This window comes from Mercenaria mercenaria, chromosome 3 (assembly GCF_021730395.1).
Source record: "Mercenaria mercenaria strain notata chromosome 3, MADL_Memer_1, whole genome shotgun sequence".
Lineage (NCBI taxonomy): Eukaryota > Metazoa > Mollusca > Bivalvia > Venerida > Veneridae > Mercenaria > Mercenaria mercenaria.
The window spans coordinates 15,099,111-15,126,010 of record NC_069363.1 but is presented as its reverse complement, the minus strand read 5'-3'; the positions used below and the strand labels follow the sequence as shown (position 1 = coordinate 15,126,010).

Below are 26,900 nucleotides of genomic sequence, written 5' to 3'. Positions count from 1 at the left end.
ACAAGGGCTACAGTCAGGTAGCATTTATTAGCATATTTGCTAGGCAGCGACTGACCGCTGTCATAGCATATAGGCTATATATACACATAAACACAGAAATAATTCTGAAGGCTTCTCCAAGGGGCAGGAGCGTAACAATATTCCATTTAATTCTACACCAGCAGCTAGAATGGTAACGCGTATTTACCACATTGCAATATATTTTCAGATGCATACAATTACTGTGTTACAAACTATTTCTTTATTACATATTTCTAATTATTACAATCATAAGTGCAATGTAAGATATGTTTATAAATAATTTACAAATACAGCAATTGATCTGGTAAACACCTGTTTCTGATATAATATAAATTGTTATATCTCATTGCAAAAACAAGACTCATGGAGTCCTAGTAGACATTTGCGAATTAAGTCTACGTGGACTGTGAACACCTAAGGCGATCGATGTTTCAAGGGGACTGTCTCAACATGATAATTTTAAGTTATGTGTAGTAGGAAAACTTACCTATAATGTCTGTCCGTCCGTCTGTTCTCCAGAGAAATGTTTTGTTATGCATATCGCAAAAAGTATTTGATCTAGCGTCATAACACATTCCTAAAATGTTCTTTAATATAACAAGTTGCGCATCTGAGGCAAAGTTGAAAAGATGAGCTAATCTGATCGCAATGTATCCGTATTGCATCGTCGTCGTCATCCGAAATGAAAAAAATCTAAACTGGGTCAGCTGGGATCAAAATTTAGGTCAGCAGGTAAAACAGTGTGAAAACTGTAGAAAACATTACATTTTGCGTCTCCATTCCTCTGTTGTTATTATACGCCCGAAAGAACGTATTTTGAGATACCCCAGGTGCTCATCTGACCGTCTGTCTGCCTGTGTGTCCGTCTGTCCGTTAGCAACTTCGACTCCGCTCTGTAACTCATGAACCCCTTGAAGGATTTTAAACAAACTTGATACAAATGTTCTCCGCATCAAGACGACGTGCAGAGCGCTTGTATCAGGTGGTTTGCGTTAAGGTAAAGGTAACACTAAGGGGTCGAGGTCGTGTTACTTTGTTTCGTGTCCGCTCTGTAACTCTTGATCTGTTTGAAGGATTTTACAGAAATATTGCACAAATGTCCATCAAAGCGCATGTTTTGGATGGCTGGCTACAAGGTCAATGTCACACTTATGGGTCAAAGGTCATATAACTTTGTTTCGAGTGCGATCTGTAACTCTTGAACTGCTTGAAGGATTTCAAAAAAAAAAACTTGGCACAAATGTTCACCACATTGAGACGACGTGCACAGCAAATGACTCGCTTCAAGGTAAAGGTCACACTTAGAGGTAAAAAGTCACGTGACTTAATTTTGTGTTTATGTTGCTTTGCATTGCGATGCTATTGTTTTTATTTGACAGATTCCTTTTTTGTTCACTTACAAAAAGTTTTATTGAATAACTTCCCTTTTATGTTACTATAAGTAGGTTATTTTGTAACTTTTTAGAACTTTTTTTGGTGATCGCGCAGCGTCCGTCGTCCGTCCGTGCGTCCGTCCGTCCGTCCGTGCGTAAACTTTTGCTTGTGACCACTCTAGAGGTCACATTTTTCATGGGATCTTTATGAAAATTGGTCAGAATGTTCACCTTGATGATATCTAGGTCAAGTTTGAAACCGGGTCACGTGCGGTCAAAAACTAAGTCAGTAGGTCTAAAGATAGAAAAACCTTGTGACCTCTCTAGAGGCCATTTATTTCACAAGATCTTCATGAAAATTGGTCAGAATGTATGTTCACCTTGATGATATCTAGGTCAAGTTTGAAACTGGGTCACGTGCCATCAAAAACTAGGTCAGTAGGTCAAATAATAGAAAAACCTTGTGACCTCTCTAAAGGCCATATTTTTCATGGGATCTGTATGAAAGTTGGTCTGAATGATTATCTTGATGATATCTAGGTCAAGTTCGAAACTGGGTCACGTGTGGTCAAAAACTAGGTTAGTAGGTCTAAAAATAGAAAAACCTTGTGACCTCTGTAGAGGCCATACTTTTGAATGGATCTTCATAAAAATTGGTCAGAATGTTTACTTTGATGATATCTAGGTCAAGTTCGAAAGTGGGACACGTGTCATCAAAAAGTAGGTCAGTAGGTTGAATAATGGAAAAACCTTGTTACCTCGCTAGAGGCCATATTTTTCATGAGAGTTTCATGAAATTTGGTCAAAATGTTTATCTTGATGATATCTAGTTAAAATTCGAAACTGGGTCATGTGCGGTCCAAAACTAGGTCAGTAGGTCTAAAAATAGAAAAACCTTGTGACCTCTCTAGAGGCCATATTTTTCATGGGATTTTTATGAAAATTGGTCTGAATGTTCATCTTGATGATATTTAGGTCAAGTTTGAAACTGGGTCACATGCGGTCAAAAACTAGGTCAGTAGGTCAAATAATAGAAAAACCTTGTGACCTCTGTAGTGGCCATATTTTTCATGGGATCTGCATGAAAATTGGTCAGAATGTTCACCTTGATGATATTTAGATTAAATTTGAAACTGGGTCACGTGCGGTCCAAAACTAGGTCACTAGGTCAAATAATAGAAAAACCTTGTGACCTCTGTAGAGGCCATATTTTTCATGGGATCTGCATGAAAATTGGTCAGAATGTTCACCTTGATGATATCTAAGTCAAGTTCAGAAGTGGGTCACGTGCAGTCAAAAGCTAGGTCAGTAGGTCAAATAATAGAAAAACCTTGGGACCACTCTAGAGGCCATATTTTTCATGGGATCTGTATGAAAGTTGGTCTGAATGTTCATCTTGATGATATCTAGGTCAAGTTTGAAACCGGGTCAACTGCAGTCAAAAACTAGGTCACTAAATCTAAACATAGAAAAACCTTTTGACCACTCTAGAGGGCATATTTTTCAATGGATCTTCATGAAAGCTGGTGAGAATGTTCACTTTGATAATATTTAGGTCAGCTTCAAAACTGGGTCCTGTGCGGTCAAAAACTAGGTCAGTAAGTCTGAAAATAGAAAAACCTTGTGACCTCTCTGGAGGCCATATTTTTCATGAGATCTTCATGAAAATTGGTGAGAATGTTCACCTTGATGATATCTAGGTCAAGTACAAAACTGGGTTACATGCCTTCAAAAACCAGGTCATTATGTCAAATAATAGAAATACCTTGTGACCTCTCTAGAGGTCATATTTTTCAATGGGTCTTGATGAAAATTGGTCAGAATAAACGACGTCATACTTAGTTCATGCGGGGACAGGTGAGCGATAAAGGACCATCATGGTCCTCTTGTTTATTATTGGCCGTAGGTAAAAACTGAGACCACTTTTCTTTGGTACAACATGGAGGGTACCTGCAAAGTTAAGGTGTATTTTGACATATCTGTACCTGGTAATGATTTAGGTGGACTTGGAGTTTTTCGGGGAATTTCTTCCCTTTGTTGTCCTTTTCCTTAGGGCTTCAACAATAAAGTTCTTTAAATTTTGCTCCCGTCCTCTGATGTTTGACTTTATCAAAAACTATAACCAAAAATTCTAAGTTAAGAAGAGACATAATTCTGTCAAAATTCAAATCAGAGTTATGGCGATTGTTTTTCCTGGTGTAGACTTCGATAGTAATTAACTATTTTAAGTTTCAAGTCAACAGCTTTTCATAGTAACAGAGATATTTGACTTGATCAAAAACTTTAACCACCAATTCTAATTTAAAAGAGGGTATTATTCTGTCAAAATTCAAATCAGAGTTTTAGGGATTGTTTCTCCTGGTGCAGATGTTGATAATAAATAAGTATTTTAAGTTTCAAGTCAATAGCTTTGATAGTTACAGGGATATTTGACTTTATCAAAAACTTCAACTAACGGCGAGACCAACGCAGGAGCGAGTGCAATAGCTCTACTTTTTCTTCGAAAAGGCGAGCTAAAAACAGGCACATCCAAATTTATATCACCTGCCACATAGTGATGATATAATATAATCGAAACCCTATTGCCGTTATAAACTATTTTTCCTACATAATATATTCAAATTATGTTGAGACAATCCCCTTGAAAAATCGATCGTCATAGGTGTCCGCAATTCACGTAGATTTAATTCGCAAATGTCTAGTAGGTCACATGTAATCGCCACTCTATGTTAAAGTTACATAACATATTCTATAGAAAATATTTGGTAGAAAATGCAACACTGAAATCACACATAACACACGGTCAAAGCCAACTCTGAAGTGTTGTTACAGATTATCAATTTTTAATTCACTCAATGCAACTTCATGTCTTGTACCTTTGTCACTTTTAGTTTTCTTTGAATTTTCGCAAATCCAGCATATGCAAAAATAGTGATAAGGATTCCCATCACAAATGTACCAAATGCCACGCCCACAACTTGACCTAGAATAAAAACACGGATTTGTACTGGTTAAGGATAATTTAAGATCAACTGAGACAAAATTAAACAGTTCAAGTTTCTCTACAGACAAGTTCCCAGTAAATAAAAGTAGAGTTCATTAATCGTGGAAGATCGGCTGTGTCTGTATCCTCCGTAAAATAAACGTCTATTGCTTAGTATAAAAGGCAATGGTAAGCAGATTGCTGATTTCATCTGCAGGGATATTATCATTAGTTTAGAGGTATTCAGGCATTTAAGCATAACGTTGTGAATAAATATCGAATAAAAATAATAAAAATAATAAAAGTATCTTGTCTAAACAAAAGATTTATTTCATTGTAATAGATTTATTATACCAAACGACATTAAAAGTAACGAAAAGCTCAGAGTTTGGTAACATCTTTTACTTTTTTAAAAATATAAAATCTTGCATAAAAAGAAAGTTTTCTTATTAGAAATAGAACAATAAAAAATTAAAAACTTTCAAAAAAGAGACTATGAAAACTTTTAACTTTAGAATTTGGGAATCAAAACCACATCCCTTCCTAATCGAGGGATGAATGCGAAAGAAGTCTTAGTGGGTCAGTCTTTATTGATATGTCTTTAGACCTCTTTTGCATTTACCACACGAAATGGTTTCACAATCACAATCTGCTCACAAGGGCTCGAACAAGAACTCTCGTCGATACAGATACGCACCTTAATAGCATAACCAGTATTATATAAAACTGCATTTACCTGTTGATAAACGTTTGTCACTTGAAGGAGAAGGATTTTCAGACTTTAAGGGTTTACTTATACAAGGACTTGGACTGGAAGATGTCAACTCTAAAAACAAAATCGAAGAGAGTGTAACGAATAACTCAAAATTGAATAATTTACAACGTTTTACAAGGGCAGCGAAGCCGTTTACTGACCAGATATCCAGTAAAATGCGACTTTGCTACATTTACAAGACATCTACGATGATAAAGAAAATGCCGTCTCAAATTTTGACATGTCAGAAACGAAATACAATGTTCTTCTCTTCTACTAACTTAATCAAGTAATTTACCTTTGAAACTTGGTAGCTACGTGTCCTTTGATCACACTGAGATATTAACAACACTAAACAAAAGCTATCGGTAAACTGAGGTATGTTCCGTGAACGATATGGCCATTAGTCCAGTGCTGTGGAATTCGGGCATTTAGCACATCATTGTGGAAAAATCTTGATTTAAGATATTATTATTAATACAAAAATCCAGTATATAGAAAAGTTTTATTTCATTATAATAGATTTTATATGCAGAATGATATAAAAAGAAATGTAACATTTTTTGTACCTTTTGAAAAATATAAAGAAAGTTTCTTCTCGAAAAATAGTCAATTAGAACTAACACATTTGAAACAATTAAAAACGTTGTAAAATCACAAAGAAAGCCTTTGGAGGCTTAAGAACTTGAAATCAAAACAGCACCCACTTCCTTATCAAAAATCATAAATAGATTGGTTAATGCGAAAGAAATCCGAGTGCACCAGGCTTTATTTATATGCACTTAGACCTCTTTCGCATTCATCCCACGAAATTGTTTCACGGTCAGAAATCTGGCCACAAGGGCTGGGCTGGAACAAGTGCTCTCAGCAATACAGGTGCGCACCTTACGAACATCACCAATGTAGTACAAAAATGTATTTACATGTACCTGTTGATAAACGTTTCCGCTTGAAGGGGAAGAATAAAATCAAAGAGAGTGTAATTCAATAAAATTAAACGCATAAATACAATTCAGAAGGGTTGCGAGGCCTTGGCTGTGACTTTATGCACAAAATAACTTTGTTGATAAAGAAAACTTTGTCCTAAATTCTTACAAGTCATAAAAGATGCCCATAGTTCCTTTTATCCGCTAACTTATTTAAGTAATTTACCTTAGAACAACATCTTATCTCGAGCGATCAACATCTTATTTCGTGCGCACGACATCTTATCTTGAGCGATCAACATCTTATCTCACATAAGATCGCTCGAGATAAGATGTTGATCGCTCAAGATAATATGTTGATCGCTCAAGATAATATGATGATCGCTCAAGATAAGATGTTGATCGCTCGAGACAAGATGTTGATTGCTCAAGACAAGATGTCGTGCGCACGAGATTATATGTTGATCGCTCGAGATAAGATGTTGATCGCTCAAGATAAGATGTTGATCGCTCAAGATAATATGTTGATCGCTCGAGATAAGATGTTGATCGCTCAAGATAATATGTTGATCGCTCGAGATAATGATGTCGTGCGCACAAAATAAGATGTTGATCGCTCGAGATAAGATGTTGATCGCTCAAGATAATATGTTGATCGCTCGAGATAATATGTTGATCGCTCGAGATAAGATGTTGATCGCTCAAGATAATATTTTGATCGCTCGAGATAATATGTTGATCACTCGAGATAAGATGTTGATCTCTCAAGATAAGATGTCGTGCGCACGAAATAAGATGTTGATCGCTCAAGATAAGATGTCGTGCGCACGAAATAAGATGTTGACCGCTCGAGATAAGATGTTGATCGCTCAAGATAATATGTTGAGCGCTCAAGATAAGATGTTGATCGCTCAAGATAATATGTTGATCGCTCTAGATAATATGTTGATCGCTCGAGACAAGATGTTGATCACTCAAGATAATATGTTGATCGCTAAAGATAAGATGTTGATCGCTCAAGATAAGATGTTGATTGCTCGAGATAAGATTTTGATCGCTCAAGATAAGATGTCGTGCGCACGAAATAAGATGTTGATCGCTCGAGATAAGGTGTTGATCGCTCAAGATAACATGTTGATCGCTCGAGATAATGATGTCGTGCGCACAAGATAAGATGTTGATCGCTCAAGATAATATGTTGATCGCTCAAGATAAGATAATGATCGCTCAAGATAAGATGTTGATCGCTCGAGATAATATGTTGATCGCTTAAGATAATATGTTGATCGCTCGAGATAAGATGTTGATCGCTGAAGATAAGATGTCGTGCGCACGAGAGAAGATGTTGATCGCTGAAGATAATTTAATCCTAAAAATAATAATTGCATGTCCTAAACATACCACCGTAGATTTGACTAAAGATAACTGAATTGCAATATAATAATTTCTAGTTTCTGCATGAACATAATAAATAGTGAATATCTGAAAATGAATTAAGTATATCCATAAATGAGCCGCGCCATGGGAAAACCAACATAGTGCGTTTGCGACCAGCATGGATCCAGACCAGCCTGTGCGTCCGCACAGTCTGGTCAGGATCTATGCTGTTCGCTTTCAAAGCCTTTTGCAATTAGAGAAACCATTAGCGAATAGCATGGATCCTGACCAGACTGCGCGGATGCGCAGGCTGGTCTGGATCCATGCTGGTCGCAAACGCACTATGTTGGTTTTCTCATGGTGCGGCTCAAATAACTTCAGGAAATCACAAAATAGTGACTAACAGTAAAACGGTACTACATAAACTAAAGGACTTATAAAAACGTCTCATCCGTATGTGACAATTATTTCATTCTGGCAACTTGTATTTAAATACACACATTAAATGTGATCCAATATGGTGTTTTATTTTGCGATACCTGAAGCGTAACTGTTGTTACCTTTGCTCGTGTAGCTCGTAATGTAATACGATAGCAATACAAAATTCACTGTCCGCATTTACAAAAATCAAATGTTTGAGTTCAAAAGAAACTCGTATCAACCCTTTTTGCACAACTTCGCAAGTCGTGTTAAATTAAATATATATTCATAAAAATCTAAAATCTGTACAGACTGTTATTCTTCTTAAAAGTTAGTGTTTGTCAAAATCTCTTATTGATACCTTTTAAAGTGCCAATATCAAGCACCATCCAGTTATTTAGATATATCACAGACATTACACCAGACATGTTGTGGCTCTACTTTGATAACATCACGTGAATGTTAAAAAAACATCAACATCACCTAAAGAGGTTTCGCAATGGTTTCTTTTTAAATTGACTTAAAACCTATAATTTATTTACTGAATTAACATATACTACTTTCTACAGGAACATAAGAAATACAATGATTTTACAGTATTTGAAAGTACAAAATGTATTCATTATGCAATAAATATATCATATTACTAAAAAGGTTTTCTCATGAAACGGTCCAATGTAGTTTTTATGTTTTTAAACTTAGTAAAGTTATTGAAAATATGAACTTTTCTATCTTTCTCAGTGACACCTAATCGAGCTAAATTAGTTATGTCGGGACACAATCTTTTTACATGTTTCAACATCTATCATTATTTTCTTTTTAGCGAAACGAATGCCAGCCAATTTATGCTTCGTCTGAGTATCTAGTTAACATAGGGTTGCATTTCAAGACACGCGTTTTCATTTGAAACTGATTTTGACGGTCGTGAAGTAATTAACTAGACACGACAAAAATATCATTTCGGGCGGTCTCCGTCAGTCAAAGGAAGGAGCAGCAAGTGATCGTAATATGTACACCATTATTAAATATCTGTAAGGAATTATTTTTACTGTTACATTAAAGAAAATGTAAAGTAAATATAAGAAATAAATTGCGGTAATGTTCTTTATTATCTGGACATAAATTTTAGTGTGCTGTATAAAGTATGCATGGAGGCCTTCGGCAAATATCATTTCACTTGTTATTAGTCATGTATTAAGCATAACGGGTACGAATTCAAAGTAAACATAAATATTATACAAACCTGTTGTCGGGCATCCAGCATTCTGAAGGACATAATCGTCTATTGACGCTGCCTTGAATGCAGTTGGCTACAAAGAAATTCAAGAACTTTAATTACCAAATATGTGTACTTTAATATCCGAATAACAATCTGTAAACATCAGGTGGAAAAGGACTGACCATTTTTGTTTAAATGGTCTTCCTTTAAAATTGAAGTTTGGTCATATTATGAACATTAAAACAGGAGTTTTTTGTTTCCAAACTATTTTAAAAAGTGCTATATAAAAACACCAATTGATTCTCACATGTTTCCATAACATATAATCTATCAGTAACTAAGTTCAAATGCCTTCTATAGAATTATGAAGTAATATTTTTCTGATAACATAATTGTTGTCTTACGATCTTGTGGCGATAATACGGGACAGACAGAAAGGACTGTATAACCGACCGTAGCATCCGTTAACTAACTTGTCCTAAAATGTAGTAACAAATCTTAACATCTTTCTTCTGCCCAGAAAAATAGAAAATAAGAAAGATTCATTTTCAGCTGAAGGAAGATATTGCTGTCATGAAATAGATTCATGTTTGGACAAATCCCAACCGCTATGTGATTTCTGTTCCCACACACACGAGAGTGCTAACTCTAATTCTAATAACTTTTAAAAACAATATTTTGCGTCCCTGATATCCTTTGTTTTTAATAACATATACGAAAAAAGCATAGAAAGATACCATCAAACAATAAAAACAATAGCAAATTAAATAGGAATACCCACTTATGATCACATACCTTTCCATTTATAACGACTGTAATATTAAAATTTCCAGATTGGACATCTTTTCTTAGACTTTTCCAAGCATCAGCCAGTGGAAGATCAAGACTGGCTGTCTGTCTTGTTCCTAAATGTGATTGAAACAGTAAAAGGAGTTTGTTAATATCTCTATGTATTCTACATCAGGATTTAAGATACATGCAACTTTTTACAACTTTTTACCGGTTCATCACAGTGTATCAAACTGTCTCTTATGGAATCACCATTAATTCCTTTAACATTATTTAGACTATTTCGGATCAGTGTAAAGCTAAAGTAGACTAGATACTAACTTTATACACAGTGTGGTCAAAATAAGTTTCAGAGACTAAGTTAAGACGCGATTTTTCCGAATCGAAACTGACTGTGAAGCTAGACTTAAACTGACCTGTCAGGATTAGTCTTGTTTGACGTATTCAGTAGTTTCAGATAAGACGGCAGGATGAAATGTACGTAAAACTTACTTTATCAATTTGTTTTTTCAAAGGCCCTGTACTTCTAGTGCCAAATTCATTCAAATGTGACATTCATAACATAAGCAAAATAAGATTGGGTACTGATAATTCCTTTGAAATTTCATTGAAGTCCTATCAGTAGTGGAGAAGTAATTAAGCCACACTTTCTTAAAAAACTAGCATTTAAGGGACCACAATTTAATGAAATATCATTCAAATTATTGAAATGCTGGTGTTCAGAGATTTCAGGTGTGGTGTCTGCGCAGGAGTTACTTATGTATATATGTTCGCCAAACATCACTCAGTTGTAAAACCTATAAAAAATATAATGCAATTCAACAAATTAAAACCCTGCAACCCCCTTTAACGAAAATGTGCAAAATTGGCTTTAGTACGAAACTTACTACGAAGATTCAAAGATTAATTTTAGACTTTCCAGAGAAGTACTCGAAACAATATTGAACTACCTGGGACTTAGTATAAAACAAAGGCTGAAAAATATGGATAAAATATAATAACCAAAATAAATTTGGACATCTCAGCATATGAACTTAACTAAAACAAAACCTCTGACATCACCATTTCCTACTTTTCAGTTTAATGGATACAGTGCCTTCATCTGAAACCACGAAACACCTTTAAGTTATTTATCTTCATGCTCGTGGCCAGTTCACGCCATCCATTACAATCGACAACAATAGAGCTATCTTCTCTTCGGCATTTACTTTATCTACATAGATTCTTCTTTGCACAGTAATCAAAACTGTTACACTGTGGATCGTTACACGCGCAAAAGAAAAACTAAATTTGATGGTTACAGTATCACGACTGGAAAAATATGGCCATGTTAGAAGCTGAACTTAATGAATATTACATTAACATTTCTTTACAAGTTTAAGAACTGAAACATTTTCGCTCGCACATTGGATGAATTTTATTCATTTGAAATTACTTTATACTGATGATCTCAAGAAGGGAAATCACAGCAGGAAGATCTTTTTACTCACCAATAGGTGGCGGCAATTCTAGAAGCGTAGCCACAAAATGAAACCTGTCCAAATCTGCATGAAACTGTCCATTCTGAATACGTATATGTGAAATATTAGCTATTGATGATATCCTGTTAGTTATCTGCCTGATAAATCGTGTTTGGTACCCTACTAGACTGTCGTTCGATTGCCCTTAAATACAAAAACATGACAAACTTTGCTTTGCGGTGTTTAAAAATATAATGACACCTGCATACCATTGTACCAACGTATATTCTCTTTCTAATCAGAAACTATAGGTTTGAAACTTTTCAAACAAATGTTCTTTGTCTGACCCATTGGCAAGACTTCGATTTTAAACTAAATTTCACTGCATTGTTTATTAGGTGACCCTCTACCAGCTTTGTCAAACATATTGTATTATATTTGATATAAGACATTGGGTCTAAAATCATTCGGATTCCAACTCTGGGGAAGTTTGGAACTTCAGGAACACTGGTTAGGTCAACTGCCGCCGTTACATAACTGAAATACTATTGAAAAACGGTTTAAACAACAAAACAACTGAATCGACAGTACAGTGTGACTTATTTTTACCGTACCTTTGTAATCCGGAATCCTTTTTTCATCTTCACGCAAGCTCTTAATGTATTGTGAATGAAAACGCTACTAAAATATTTTGTCATATGACATACACTGAAAAACTACAGTTGTGCAATAGTTGTAGTGACAGTAGGTTTAAAGGCCACTTTCAACGGCCTTGTTGTTGGGTTAACCATTTACTGACGTGTTTAGTGTGTCAGTCTCCGGATAACGAGGTCCGGGGTTCGATCTCTGGTTAGGGATCTTGGTATTTTCTCCTCCATGTTAACTTTAATGGTGTTACAATTGTTTAACAGACTCGTTTGGTTGGCTTAAAGGATCATTCTGGAGAGCTAGAGAGCTCTGAAAAGGGAAGGGTGTAGTGAGAGCATATTTATAGACCACTTCAGATATCCTTGCTGTTGGGTTAACCCTTTAGCAACGTAGCTAGAGTGTCCGCATACGCATCTAGAGATCCAGGCTTTGATCCCTGATAGGAACCTTGGTATTTTCTCCTCCGGGTTTACTTCCAATGTAACAGTGGACGTTAAAGTTTGTTATTTATGCAATTCAAATACACTTGGGTCATGTGGCAACTTATGCGAATAAATGTTGAAGAAGACCCTAAGTGCCCTACCTGGCATTATTTCTAGCACAGATGGTCAAATGACTAGAACCGCAGATCTTCGGCAATCCAGTCTGATGGCATTTACTCATATCTACTAAAGCAGCTTTTGAACCAACAAAAGTATGTGATATTAATACATTTAATTTCATGAACAGAGTATATTTCAACTGAGTCAAAACAAAAAAGGAATTGTAAAGTACCTGGAAACTCTATCTTACAAGTTTTCTTTGAAGAGTCGTTGAAGCATTGAGCAATTGAAAATCTGTTGTACGACTGGTCTTCGGAATCAAAACTGTATATGTTGTACATTGCCTGATACCCAACCTTAACAAAAGCGAGTCATATAATTATTGGAGACTTACATGAATAGATAAAAATGTAAAGACTTTGCATTTCCTTACATCTACATATATTTTCTGTTGAAATGTCTGTAATAATAAGTGTCTCTTATTATTTCAGATTTCGTAAATCTTTTCATTACTCAAATATGGTCAGAATCGGTCGTTTTAAACTTACGTGTTTGTAATTAACGGTGCCATTTAATCCAAATTTAAAAAAAATTGCAATCACAACCTCATTTCTTACTTTAGTTGTTCTTCGGAAACCACCGTTCTATTTTTGGAATAGAATCGCTTTTCCTCATTGACCTGGCCAAGTGGTTCGAAACAGAATTCAGACTAGGTCTCCTTATATGCTAACTATACATGAAAGGTGGTGATTTAATTCTAAGGCATTGTAAAAACTGTGTTTTCTTAGTTATAAGTAGTGCAATCCCTTGCAACCACAAACCTTTTCTGTATTTGTAATACCGACACACCGAGTAACATTGCAATACCAATATCTTTTACCAGTTTTTCATTGGAGACAACAGTTTTAGTTTAGGAAACTTACATCTTTTATACTTTAAGTAAGAACAACTTTAACCTCGATCCAAGAGGCACAAAAGCAATCCAGTAAGTTTTCTTATAACTGTATGCTTGTTGTACAACATCTTTGGTGATAATATGCTCTTTGAGAAGCCTACTAAGCACAAGTTTGGTCGGAAAACAACCTTCCAAATTAAGATATAGTGACCTTTACTTTGGGGGCACTAAGTGCTGCACCAGCAATTTTCTACTCGTAAACTACCTACATTGCAAGCTTTATTGCAACATAAAGTTTCTTACTTACTATAAGACATTGAGCAGATTTAGTTTTTATACTTTAGTACTAGTTACCTTGACTTTAATAAAATCTCAAACTAGATCTCCATTTAGGCTTGAAATACACCCCATTTGGTCAGAGAATAGGTCATTCTCAATGTAAGAGACCACCATTGTTTTTCTCTTTTAATTAACAAAGCCATTTGCCGAAATCCGACTAGTCAACCATGCAATCTTGACGTTTTAGGCAGGCGGAAATGATATGCACGAATTTTATACTGTATAAACGTTGCTACCGTCAGTGTCAAGGTCTTTAATATTGTTATGCACATCTTGGGTGACATGCCCTTTGAATACACCGCAGGTACAATGTGGGAACAAAACAACAAACAATAATCTATATGATATGCTAAGGGTATATCAATATTAGCTATTTTTGGAAAACTCTCATTAAAATAGAAAAAGTGGAAACACGACAGAAACGAAAATGTTGCAAGCTCGGTTTAATTGAGCCTGTTCATGGACGGTAGTGGAAATGCATGCTACCGTCCACGCCCTCTAGCAGAACTCAACATTCACACATGCTACAAGTACAAAAGTAATTTAGAGACATCCGCAGATGTGTTTGTACGGCGGTGCACATGGAACCTCCAATGATACACTTGCATGTAATTCCATGAATAGCGGCGTATGGTCCCCAGTTAAAGTAAGGAGTTTGCCTTTAACGAAAAAACAATGAACAGAACTAAACAAACAGGAATTTAGAAAGGGGATCTGAGGTTATGGAATCTGCATATCATAGGAACTGCCAAAAGACAAAATTAAAAAGCAGGCACCATATCCAAGGGGTGATTATACAATACTCAAAGCTATGAAAGCGGGAGTATTGGAACCACCCAGGCCGAAATGTTCAAGCTGAGAAACTAAACAGTACCAATAACACGACATAAAAGTCGTGCTGACCGATCTGAGAAGATCGAAATATAACAGCCTTGATAAATGTACGGGGAGACTTTTTACGGCCGCCACACGGCACAAACAACGCTGCTGTGATAATAAAATAGAAAAAGTGGAAACTCAACAGGTCGCTCAAAGCGAAAATTGAAATTTGTAAAAAGACACGGAAGCATATATGATCCGTGCAGTCTGGTCGGGATCTATGCTGTTCGCTTACGGTTTCTCTGATTGCAATATGCTTTGAAAGCGTACAGCATGGATCCTGGCCAGCGTGTGCGGATGCGCAGGCTGGTCTGGATCCATGCTGATCGCAAATGCACTATGTTGGTTTTCTGATGGTGCGGCTCATATGTTCTCGCTGTAAAGTATATGTATTTAGAAATATCATCAACGTAGCTAAACACCATGTGTTAGTAACAGCAAGAAAAATAGTGAATAAGTAGAAGAAATGAAAATAGAAAATAAATCCAACCAGAAAAAGTACGTGTTTATTCTCATTGATCCAACCATTACCAACTCAATGCTATACGGATATCGTGCTATTATTAAATGCTTCATACATTAAAACACTGGTTCACACGTTATTTTGGCATCCCTCAATTTATACAGGAAGTAAGCCATTGTTAAATAAAACATTGCCACATTTTCTAGTGACTATCTGTTAGCAAAATGAACAACAGAGCGTATATGGACTTCCTTTGACAATATTTACATAAGACCGTAAGTATGCGTGTATTCAGTTTTAACCAATTGTTCGATGTCATAATTTATAATGCAAGCAATAAATATCAACTGATATTACATTGGAATTACGAAACCCCACCAAAATATATGATAGATGGGCTTACACAACAGCTCCCCATTGTGCAAACAATAGAGTTAAGCCTTTAATTGTTCTTATTCAAAATATAAACATATACATACCCAGTTTGGAGTTGTAATTTTGAGTTGAACAGGAGTATCAGTGTTTGCTTTTGACTTAGCACCAAGGGAGTTGCTGGCTATCCATTCAGACTGCAGAAAGAAAGAAAAAAGAGAAACAAAGAGGCTTGGACCGTTCCATCCGAAGGTTTTGTCGGGTTCCAGTAACAATTGACCCTCATTATGCTGTCTTTCCTGGAGATTCTCATTTATCAGCTAAAACTAAATAAATACTTCGATATACTGAAGGAAGACATTTTGTTAACTACTAAGTGACCATAAGACATTTTTTGATGATTCGTCTCTGCCATGTCGTGATGGCGCCTTCACCAGACGATAAAAGAACGGCGATAACATGACAAATTATTCTGTTGCGTCCTCATGCTGGCTGAGCGCAACAAAATAACGATCTATCATGCTGTCGTTCTGTCGTGCAAGTGGAGTCACAACGCGACGGCAAGATGGTACGACAAACTATTTTGTCGTTGTTTCACTCTCCGGTTGATAAGCGCAGTAAATTACAGAGGCGTTGTATTCAGTTATGTTACGAGATTACGTTCTGCCCATCCCATCTTAATGCAGGTTGTACTGTATTTCAAAAAACTCAAAGGGTACACACTATCACCCTCAGAGACTTGTATAATTATGTATACCTTTCATCTGTTTCTCACAGATTAAGACGAAATTCAGTTAAAAGTTTGGTTAGGATAATGATAACGGAATTTTTTCATGCACAAATATAATATTAATGACATTGGCCAGCAGTATATCTTCTTCACAAAATGATCACACTGGAAAGAAATTAAGTCATTTTCGCCGGCGAAGAGAAACACTTCTGTCCATTTCAAACTTACATTCATAAAGTAAAACTCAAATGTTGATGTGAAGTTGGGGTAATTTGGTAGATGGAAATCAGTTCTTTTGGAGATGAAAACGTCGCAAAGAATGCCTCTAACCACCCTCTAAAAAAGAAAGGGATTACAGCCAGTAAGACATAGCTTTGTTTAATTTGATTTACAACAAATGTAAGGTAGCCGAGCACCGATCAGGGAACTTTTTGTATCAAAATAAAAATAAAAGTTATGCACAATTATTCTAAACCTTTGTGACAATTTATGATTTAACGTGAATTCTTTATTTAAAATGTCAAACTTACCTTAAGACAATTGTTTTCAAAGCTGATTTTCTGTCACGGCTTAGGACAATATTTGGCCAGTGTAAGCGCTTCAATATTTTATATGAATGATTTTAAACACATATTTAAAAACAATCGAAACCAAAACACATTTAATACAGCTATAGTTTTAGTTATTTTTACCATTCCCTCATAAGAATACGTAGTATTATCCAGGTAGAAAAGCTTTGAAGGAGATTTCATGTGGACGTAGAACTGTTCACTTTGATTTGCACTGACAGACATTTGTATGGATCCATCGAATGTCGTATTTTGGATTGGAATCATGGTGCAGTTTCCAAGGTAGTTGTCAATGGCGTATGCAATACCTGTTTAATGAAATTATTTATAGAAGACATTTCTTCGGTATGTAATGTAGAGAAATAACATGATATCAATTCTTTTTGAAAACTGTTAGATCGGGACATAGTGTAACTTGTCGGCACCAGTCGTAGTACAGATAAACCTGTACTAAATATCCCTTCTGAATAAAACCATAACTGTATATTTATCTGTTTTTAAAGTTGACCATACTCATTTACCGTTTATCGAAAACAGTATGCAAGCACATATTAACAGGACCACTTTTTATTTTCAAATGGCGTCTAAATAAACATGGTAGACCGCATACTTATTACTTTATTTACCGATTATATGAGTGTTCAAGTTTTTTTAATTATTTTTTTCACTTAACTGTAAAAATGAACCGACTGTTATCAGTGCATTTGGTTTTAATTTAACCTTTAACCTGCTAAATTTCTAAACTGGATTGTTCCATCATTAAATTTAGGCAGTACCACTTGTTTATCAAAGGGGTGTTCACTGAAAATTTACTGACTGATTTTCAAACCCGCTAGACTAAGTGTAGAAGAGTTACAGAAGACACTGAAGCTGTTTATTTATAATTGCCGGCGAAAACTATACATGAGACCTTGTTTAGAAGTTTAGGAATATCAAAGTGCAAGCTACTCTAATTCTAGACGTTTCTATAGCGTAAAAGATGTGAAACTTTCAATCAATAAACTCTTATCTAAGTTTAAAAATATTTTATTTCAGTAATACATAAAACATTTACAAAACATTAGGAATTGGACAGAAAGCTATACCAGCTTACGGTTGTCCTCTCCTTTAACTCTTATCTTGAAGGATTTTGGTAAGTTTAAATAGAGGAGCTGGTCAATCGTACACGATCAATGGTACTGTACTGAGACCGGTATTTACTGAGTGTCCATGGAATGGTGTAAAATTGTATTAGTTTACCTGAGGAATAATCATGAATCTCGCTCACAGGGTTGGTCGCATAGTACGGGTACCTTGAGAAAGGCGGTGTATAGTCAAATCTTACAAGACTATATGTATAATCATAGTAAACCTGGAAAGTATATGTATATAAAAACTATGTTGACATATAGAATCATTGGAAATACAAAAAGTGATGTTGTTCAATTCTAATCATTAACTTCATTTCCAGTTTCATAATAACACGTTTTATTTCATGTTTTCCAGTGAATTAAAGAGTTTTCTCAGTGAAATAAAAGTGATAATCCACAGTTTTGAAACAGTAGATTATCACTTTTTATTTTTCACTGTTTTTGCCGAACTAGTTTCCGGTCCACCGTCGCGATTGAAGTCAAATTGTATACCGAGCGTTATCAATACAGGGGACCATATTGACGATGACGTCGTTAAAATGACGTCATTTGTGTTTTGCTTTCTGCTGATCTTTCCCGCGATTTTCGACATTTTATAAATTACGCAACAAAAGTAGAGTTTAACACATGAAATAAAAAGAAAATTTGTTAGTTTCAGTGAAATATCAATTTTATTTCACTCGTGAGCACCAAAAAAAGTCATTTTCACTCGTGGCTACGCCACTAGTGAAAATATCAGTTTCTGATGCTCACTTGTGAAGTAAAATTGATATTTCACTGAAACAAACAAATATCCTCTATATATCTTACAGACTATTGTCTGAACATAGACGTATTCGTATTTTGATAATATGAAATATTGGACTTTTGAAACTAAATTACAGAAATTAAGGATCGAAGAAATTCAGGGCAAACTAAACATTGTGCCATGTATCAAGTTGACAACGAAAATCAGTTGCATTTTGTGGGTACATTAATGAAAGGTGTATTATGTATGAAAATGTATACTAATGAAACTTTATACAAAGTTTTAAACATTCTTACAGCCGCCTGCGATACAGCAAGATTCATTGTGTCTACAATTTCTTCTCTGTAGGAATATTGTCCTGACAGAACAGGAACTTTTCTCGTCTGCTTCCTGTCTGGACACACTTTACCTTGTGGAGTCTGAATCAAATTGGGGGAAACTATATACATCCAGGTAGTTGTGAATGTCATTTACATTATTAAATTATTTTAATCTAATGTTGTTGTCTAGATGAAATGAATATAATATAATATAATGATAAATCGAAGCAATTAATAACAGAAAAAGCAAAGAAGCAAAGAAAAACAAAGACAGAACAAGAGCTGTCACTATTGGTGACAAATGCCCCCGAAGCATGCCCGAGAACTGTATGCGTAAAAAATCACACATCATTTCGTGACCTTGACCTTGACCTAAGAGACAGACATTCTCAATATCGTTAACATTTATTTAAAATTATTTTCAAATCCCCTGATAAATGGCAGAGTTATGAACCAGACAAGAAAAACCGTTGACTTCTCAGTGTGACCTTGACCTTGGAGCTAGTGGTCTGGGTCTTGTGCATGCCATCTCATCTCATTATAGGGAACATTTATGCCAAGTAATTTCAGAATCCCTTCATCGATGGCAGAATTGTGAACCGTACAAGCAACAGACCCCGTTAACCTTTAACCTCTAAGTGTGACCTTGACCTTAGAGCTATGGATCTGGATCTTGCGCATGACACGTCGTCTCATTATGAGGAACATTATGCCAAGTAATTTCAAAATCCCTTGATGAATGGCAGAGTTATGGATCGGACACGAAACAGACCCTGTTAACTTTTGACTTCTAAGTGTGACCTTGACCTTGAAGGGAGGGTCTGGATCTTGCTCATGACACGTCGTCTTATTATGGTAAACATTTTTGCCAAGTTATATGAAAATTCCTTCATGGATGGCAGAGTTATAGACCGGACACGAAACAGACCATGATAACCTTTGACCTCTAAGTGTGACCTTGACCTTGGAGTTACGGATCTGGGTCTTGCGCATGACACGTCGTCTCATTATGGTGAACATTTATGCCAAGTAATTTCAAAATCCCTTGATGGATGAAAGAGTTACAGCCCGGACAAGAATTAACCGGACACACCGACGCACTGACACACGCACGCACGGACAGTGCGATTTTAATATGCCCACCTTCGGGGGCATAAAAACTTATTTGAGCAAATATCAACAATAGAAAACAAAAAATTGATTTCAAAAAATAATTCTGGTGACACTTACATCGAAAACGGAATCACTGTCCCAGATATGGCTTCTGTAGTCAAAATACTCGTAAGTATGGTGGAAAGGTATAGCACCTAATGTAACGCCCTGTATTTCTGCTAACACGGGAACTTGATTGGATAAATCAGGCGCTGTCCAGTTATATGCTGAAAGATTTGTGAGACCATTAGTAATTAGTAAATTTGATACCTTGAAACCTTTAGTAATGTTACATTCCCAACAATCCCCATTGAAAAGAATATTCTGGGAAAACTTTGACGCTAAGAAATACTTAGCAGAGGAGAAAAGTTAGATGAAGTGCAAAGTTTATACAGAAAACAAAATATCAGTCCAAGATAAAATATGACTCTAAATTAGGCTAATACATATAACTGAAATTGCAGTCCATTGTAAAATAAGACATTATGTTATACCAATGCATATTACAGATATAAAAATGTCATTTTCTACAAAAAATGTATAATAAGTGCGCATTTTCTCCGAGTGTCATACATTCATCTGAACTTACCCAGTAGTAAAACCAAACCATGATCTAAGAATAAAATAGACCTTTCATATTATCTTTTATGTCTCAGTAAAATGGTATTATAGACTTCTGCCTGATGAGAAGGAACTTTCTTCACACCCTTTAGTTGCTAAGCAAATAGGTTAAATAAGTAAAAAAATATATTCAAGAAATGGTAATTAAGGATCAAGTCAGACGCCGAAGGAGACCAATATAGTCCAGACAAAACAGTAGCCCCGAGTAAAGTTAAACGCTCGTATCAAACAAAATACTCCAATCTAAAATTAAATGCTAACTTAATAGCAGAGAAAAAAAAACAATCAAGTTAAATGATTGACGTCAAATTCGTAAACTGACGGTATGTTAGGCAGTACATACCAGAAAAGTAGTAGTCCAGGGTAAAATTAGCCGCTAAGTTAGGCCAGTACATACATGACTGCCACCAGTCACAATTGATTCCTCGAACAATTTTTGTCCCCTTATACACCTGAAAGGAGGAAAAAACATTTTGCAGTGTAATTCACTAAGAAAATGTCAGGAAGAGCAAGAATAATGTCACACAGTTTGCAAAATATATTTACTAATCTATCACAGAAATTCTATTTATGCCTTAAGTTTATAGCCATTTTCAGCAGTATTCAGGGTTATATGTAAGTTATGTAAGTTATGTAATGTAAATCAGTTAAACTTACAGGTGTTTCTGAATTCTGTACCAGTACTTACATGTTTTCTAAAAGTTTCAGAATGTTTCGGCATAAAAATCAGAATGGCCTCCGGCATGTTGTTTGCTGTCAAATAACCCGCCTAGAAATTCCGAGAAAGGTACAGAATGACTCAAATTTAAGTCATACAGCCAAGTATTTATTAGTTCTTTGAAATAATCCAATAGCTAAAATTGTGTATATTTTCTTACCAAACCATTTGACTTAGCAAAATGAAGCGCTGAACTAGTGGTATATATATGGGGTATCCCACCGCCTCCTCCAGAAGCTTTCATACCGGAGATAATCTCATTACCATACGGGTCTCTATTCAAAGTAGTAACAGAACAGTTGCCGTCTGCAAAACACATTTAACACAGTGTTGTTTCACATTAAATCAATTTTTGATTTATGGAAATGGATCAGTAGTGAACCAATTATTTGATACATACAAAAATTACATATTTCAGGAAATTCTTTTAAACAAGAAATCAACATCTAAATGCTTGGTTATTTTAGCTTTATTGCCATATAACAATACTAATTCAGTTATGTAATGGCGACCAATTAAAGCTAAACAGTGGCAATTCTGTACCTGTACCTAGTTGTACTCTGCACTGACAAGTAACATTTGAACGTCCCCAAGTGAATAATAAGTATAGCACGAATAACTTAAGAGACATTGTCTACTGTCAAATAGTCGAGGGAGCACGTGAGGTAATCTAGATGTTGTTTAAATCTTCATTTCATATCTTTGGACATCAAAGCCGCCCTATTGCAAATGGACACTTTACTGCTAAGGGCAATATAGCCTAAGAAACAAAGGCCACTAATGACTGCTCGTGTGTTTTGCGAGAAATGTAATTTTCAATACAAATGTCATTTACAAAATAATTAATAGGTATATTCCTAACAAAACATCGATAAAAACAGACTTTACAGACACTTACTGACATCGTATATGATCTGATTGTTAGTGTAGTCGAATATCATGTAGTCCATAGATTTATTTCTTAAAAGTCTTAATGCCGCGCGGTTATTGTTATCGTCATAATATTCTTCCGCGGACCATGTCGTCTGCTTGTCAATGATGTTGGCCTCTACACGCAGTTGGAACGTGTCTGGTATATAGGGTAACTGTGGCATTTTTGTGGCTGCCGGTACTAAAATGTAAACAGAACAGAACAGAACTGAACATGGCAGTCAGAGGGTTCCGTTCTTCGGTAAATAACTTTTGTGATTCACCCCATTCTATCTAGTCTACTGACAAGATTCACAGTCAGAACTAAAGGTGTGAATTATTGCTACTAGAGCCAAATTCTGGCGTTTACTATTACTAAAACTAATCCGACAATAACGTATATAGTAGCTGTTTATTAATTAGAAGCGGTCGAAATTCTGAAACTTTTAGTGATTATTGATATCGTCATAGTATTCCTCCGCGGACCATGTTGTTTGCTTGTCAATGATGTTGGCGTCTACACGCAGCTGGAACGTGTCCGGTATAAAAAGCACCTGCAGCATCTGCAATTACCGATACATAAATGTAAAATCGGAACTGAACATGGCAGCTAGCCGGATCCGTTTTTCAAAAATAACTTTTGTTACTGGCCTTATTCTACCTAGTCTACTGACAAGCTCCACTTTCAGAACCAAAGACTGTGAAGTGTATCTTCCAGGGCCAAATTCTTGATTTTACTATTACCTTATTGCTGAAATTAAAATAGAAAAAGTGGAAACTCCACAGGTCGCTCAACACAACAAAAACGAAACTGTTGTAGGCTCGGTTTGATTGAGCCTGTTCATGGACGGTAGTGGAAATGCATGCTACCGTCCACGCCCTCTAGCCCCGGGTTGAGCAGAACTCAACATTTACACATGCTGAAAGTACAAAAAAACAATTTAGAGACATCCGCGGATGTGTTCATACGGCGGTGCACATGGAACCTTCAATGCTACACTAGTGTGTAATTCCATGAAAAGCGGCGTATGGTCCCCAGTTAAAATAATGGCTTTGCCCTAAACGAGAAAACAATGAGCAGAACTAAACAAACTGGAATTTAGAAAGGGGATCTGAGGTTATGGAGCCTGCATATCACAGGAACTGCCAAAAGACAAAATTAAAAAGCAGGCACCATATCCAAGGGGTGATTAAACAATACCCAAAGCTATGAAAGCGGGAGTATTGGAACCACCCAGGCCGAAATGTTTATGGTGAGAAACTAAACAGTACCAGTAACACGACATAAAGGTCGTGCTGAACGATCTGAGAAGATCGAAATATAACAGACTATGGCGTTTAGTTTATTAACTTGAAGCGGATCAAAAGCCTTAAATCTTACAAGTACTACCTTAGACTTTGTATTACTTTTTATCAAGTACTGATACACGTACACTTTATTTTGACTTATAAGGAGGAAGAAATACTTACAGGCAGGATCGAGAATGGTTTGGTTCGGTGGTGCGCAGATTGATGGATACCAAAATGGATGTAGAGTCTGTCCTTGCACAGACACAATAACGCTCAGACATGATACCGCTATACAAACAGACAACGCCTGCAAATATATATTAGGATTGCTGCTTGGTGAAAAACTGCAGTCTATCTTAGATTACATCACGTTGATAAAGACATACTAATATCAGTATTATCATGATTTACCATTTTGGGATACGTATTTCATTAGTTCTAGGAAACTTTTGCTAACCTCTATTTATTTTTAAAGACAGAATAATCAGTATTTTTAGAATCTTCAAAAATCTAAATTTCAACAAATGCAACCGAATAGCCCTTATTTACATGACAACTCACACATGCATTTTCACGTGGGAAAGAAACGTTTTACAGAAAAAGGTTATCATAAGAATACTTACCAGAATTGCAATGATATTAATGAGTTTATATATTTTAGACAATTCATTATTTTATAGTACACGTTAACTTCTTAACACGCTCGTAAAATGCTCGTAACTTAAGGTGTTGTTAGTTAGTCAAGATATCGTAAGTCATGGATATATCCACTTAATGACGTCATTTTCGTTCAACTGCACGTGTACCTGATCGCCTACAAGATGTTTGTTGCTAAACAATATTAAGTGAATTTTATCCCTTGCCAACGGCATAATGTCCACCAAAATGTATTTGCATTTCATCAGACTTTATTTCGTAATAAAATAAAAACAATTGTTTGATATTTATTGAGCGTTGACTTCTAGAATTTCAGAGATGCCTGTTAGCTCTACGCTCAACATAAACTCTACACTTTTGGTAACATATTCCAAGAACAGTATTTTTCTAACGTATTCAAAGAGTAAATTTTATGTATAACAATTCTATTCAAAGAACCTTTCTACTAAACCTTTCAACTGCATCGATTTTGCCTTAAAATACTAGTATCCAATCTCTGTCGGGGAGTATTGTCAAAACAATATACGGTACCGATAAGGAATATTTGCAAGAAACTAGGTCAAACTTGTTTTATAAGCATGCGGTATCGTGATCAGACGGTTAAAGGTAATAATTTTATTTAATATATTTTTGAATGTTTTGCTCAACATGATGAGTTAAAGTTTCAACGTAAAGTATATTGCATTAACTTAATACAGTCTTAAAGTTAACATTGTTTTGCACTGTGTAACAAGTTTTAGACAACTTTTATTGTGTCGTTTTTTTTTAAATTAAATTTTGTAAAATTTATGTTATTTCCTCAAGCCCAAATAGAGAGAAATTTCAAAACTGTACAAAAACGCTCCCAGAAAATTCATTAGGCCAATAATTTTGATAAAAGGAACCTTAAAGTTTTGGTAAACAATTATAAAACACAAAATAAGACTGCTGAGAACATTTTTTCTAGGGAGCCTGAAGTGAAAGGATTTAATCGGACAGAAATTTAACTCCAACATTGAAAACTTATGGCCGAGTCCGGTGAGACTGTTTCAGATTTTGCTCTCTACATTCAAAGACAAATAGAAGACATATAAAGAAAAAAGTTTGGTCGTAGTGCGGCTTGAACCTACGCCCTCCCGGAAAATTAGCCGAAGTAGCTTTATGGTAGGAAATGAATACTCTTTAAAAGGAGGTACACTATTACGGATCCATTATCATGCAAGGTGGTCCACTTAAACAAGGCGGCAATTATAATTGCTAGTTTTGCACGTTACGCAGTATAGTGCAGAACGAATGTCTCAACGTTATTGTAGTGAAGCGTGAAGTCACGTGACTTCACACGGAAACATTGGTTTTATTGCACGGAACGCCTTTTATATATCATAGTCCGTTAATTGATAAACGCCCAGACACTTCTTACTAAAATGATAAATAAAAATTGGAGGTCATTCTCAACAGAATAGGTTACTCATTATGCAAGGTGGGGGTTAATGTTGTCAGAGAGGAGGGAGAGGCAGCGGGGACCAAAGTGAGGTCCGTACTATACTTAAAAAATGAGACTGTTAAACGTTAAGTTATGATTTGTATTGTTTAATGCTTCATGCTCTAAGATTTCTTCTCTTCCACGTTGGAAATATTCACAATCTAGTATATCTCTCTAAAGAACCTATTTGATCTCTATTACATAAAGAGCATTTTCTCTCATTAGTTGGGGTTCCAGCATACCTTCCCGTTTCAATTGGGAACAAATGATTTGCGGTTCGGAATCAAAAATATATGTGTATTCTTTTTCTTCCGGTTTCACAAAATAAGGCTCAAACTGATGAATTTCTTTAAAGCTAGAGTAAATATGTCCCTTATTTGACTGTGAAGTTACTCGTGCCAGCTCTGTTTAAATTTGTCGATGAGTATACATTTTATTTGTTTATGGAGACTTTTTCTGGTAAATTTAAAACTTATTTTCCAAAAAATCGGGGCGACCAACAGAACGCAATTATATTTAATTGAGCAATTTCTTACATTGTTAAGTTTACACGAAATTATTTGCATAAGAATATTTTTAACATTACTATAACAGGTCCATTACCTTAAAACACAATTGTCAACTAGCGTCATAATTTATCTTTATTAGATACATATTTCGTTCTTACTGCGAGATAATAAACAATATAATATTTTTAAAAAGAATAGAATCCACAAAAACCGAAAATTTGAAAATTTGAAAAAAGATGATCAGCTCAGTTTGTTAACTCAACATCTCAAATATTATAACTGGAATATAAACAGATAACACATAGTATTAACCAATTATTTAATACAAATAAGAATATGTTGAATTCAAATGAACAATATACAATGCTAATCAAAATTTTGTAAATACAAATTAGCAAATATTTTAAATATTGAATTATGAACGTTTGACATACCATAGTTCCGCTGAACAAAAATTGCTTTATATTCATCATTATTTGAGCCTTGTACAAAATTTACTTAAAATTTACTTTCCCAATAACAGTACTGAATATAAAAAGTAATGTACCATTCAGCTTCAATTTTACACAGGAATAAAAATCGACGATAAACACGTTGCATGAGTGCGGCTGCAAGTGGTTTTTAT

The 26,900-nt window shown here is 35.4% G+C and overlaps 1 protein-coding gene across 2 annotated transcripts; it reads right to left on the bottom strand.

Moving 5' to 3' along the window:
- Nucleotides 1–222: 222 nt before the first annotated feature.
- On the bottom strand, nucleotides 223–26,900 carry LOC123523643 (uncharacterized). 2 transcript variants are annotated; one of them, XM_053537904.1, is made up of 17 exons: nucleotides 26,823–26,900; nucleotides 23,828–23,954; nucleotides 22,347–22,559; nucleotides 21,609–21,754; nucleotides 21,074–21,182; nucleotides 20,188–20,336; nucleotides 18,934–19,056; nucleotides 17,999–18,110; nucleotides 16,883–17,067; nucleotides 16,419–16,526; nucleotides 15,568–15,657; nucleotides 12,745–12,868; nucleotides 11,353–11,526; nucleotides 9,869–9,978; nucleotides 9,098–9,164; nucleotides 5,114–5,203; nucleotides 223–4,377 (listed from the first exon to the last, which is right to left on the bottom strand). In XM_053537904.1, exons 1-17 carry the CDS (start codon nucleotides 26,823–26,825, stop codon nucleotides 4,247–4,249), a joined length of 2,061 nt encoding a protein of 686 aa, XP_053393879.1. In that variant the 5' UTR covers nucleotides 26,826–26,900; the 3' UTR covers nucleotides 223–4,246. The 2 variants fall into 2 exon arrangements, with proteins under 2 accessions (XP_053393879.1, XP_053393878.1); XM_053537903.1 differs by having other exon boundaries at nucleotides 26,710–26,836.

Excerpts from the sequence above, each read along its gene's own strand:
- LOC123523643 (XM_053537903.1), bottom strand. The coding sequence starts at position 26,748 with ATGATGAATATAAAGCAATTTTTGTTCAGCGGAACTATG. Across the intron at positions 21,755-22,346 it reads TCAGATCATATACGATGTCA|ACGGCAACTGTTCTGTTACT; the intron begins GTAAGTGTCTGT and ends TGTGTTTTGCAG. Across the intron at positions 11,527-12,744 it reads TTGTAAGATAGAGTTTCCAG|GGCAATCGAACGACAGTCTA; the intron begins GTACTTTACAAT and ends TTTGTATTTAAG.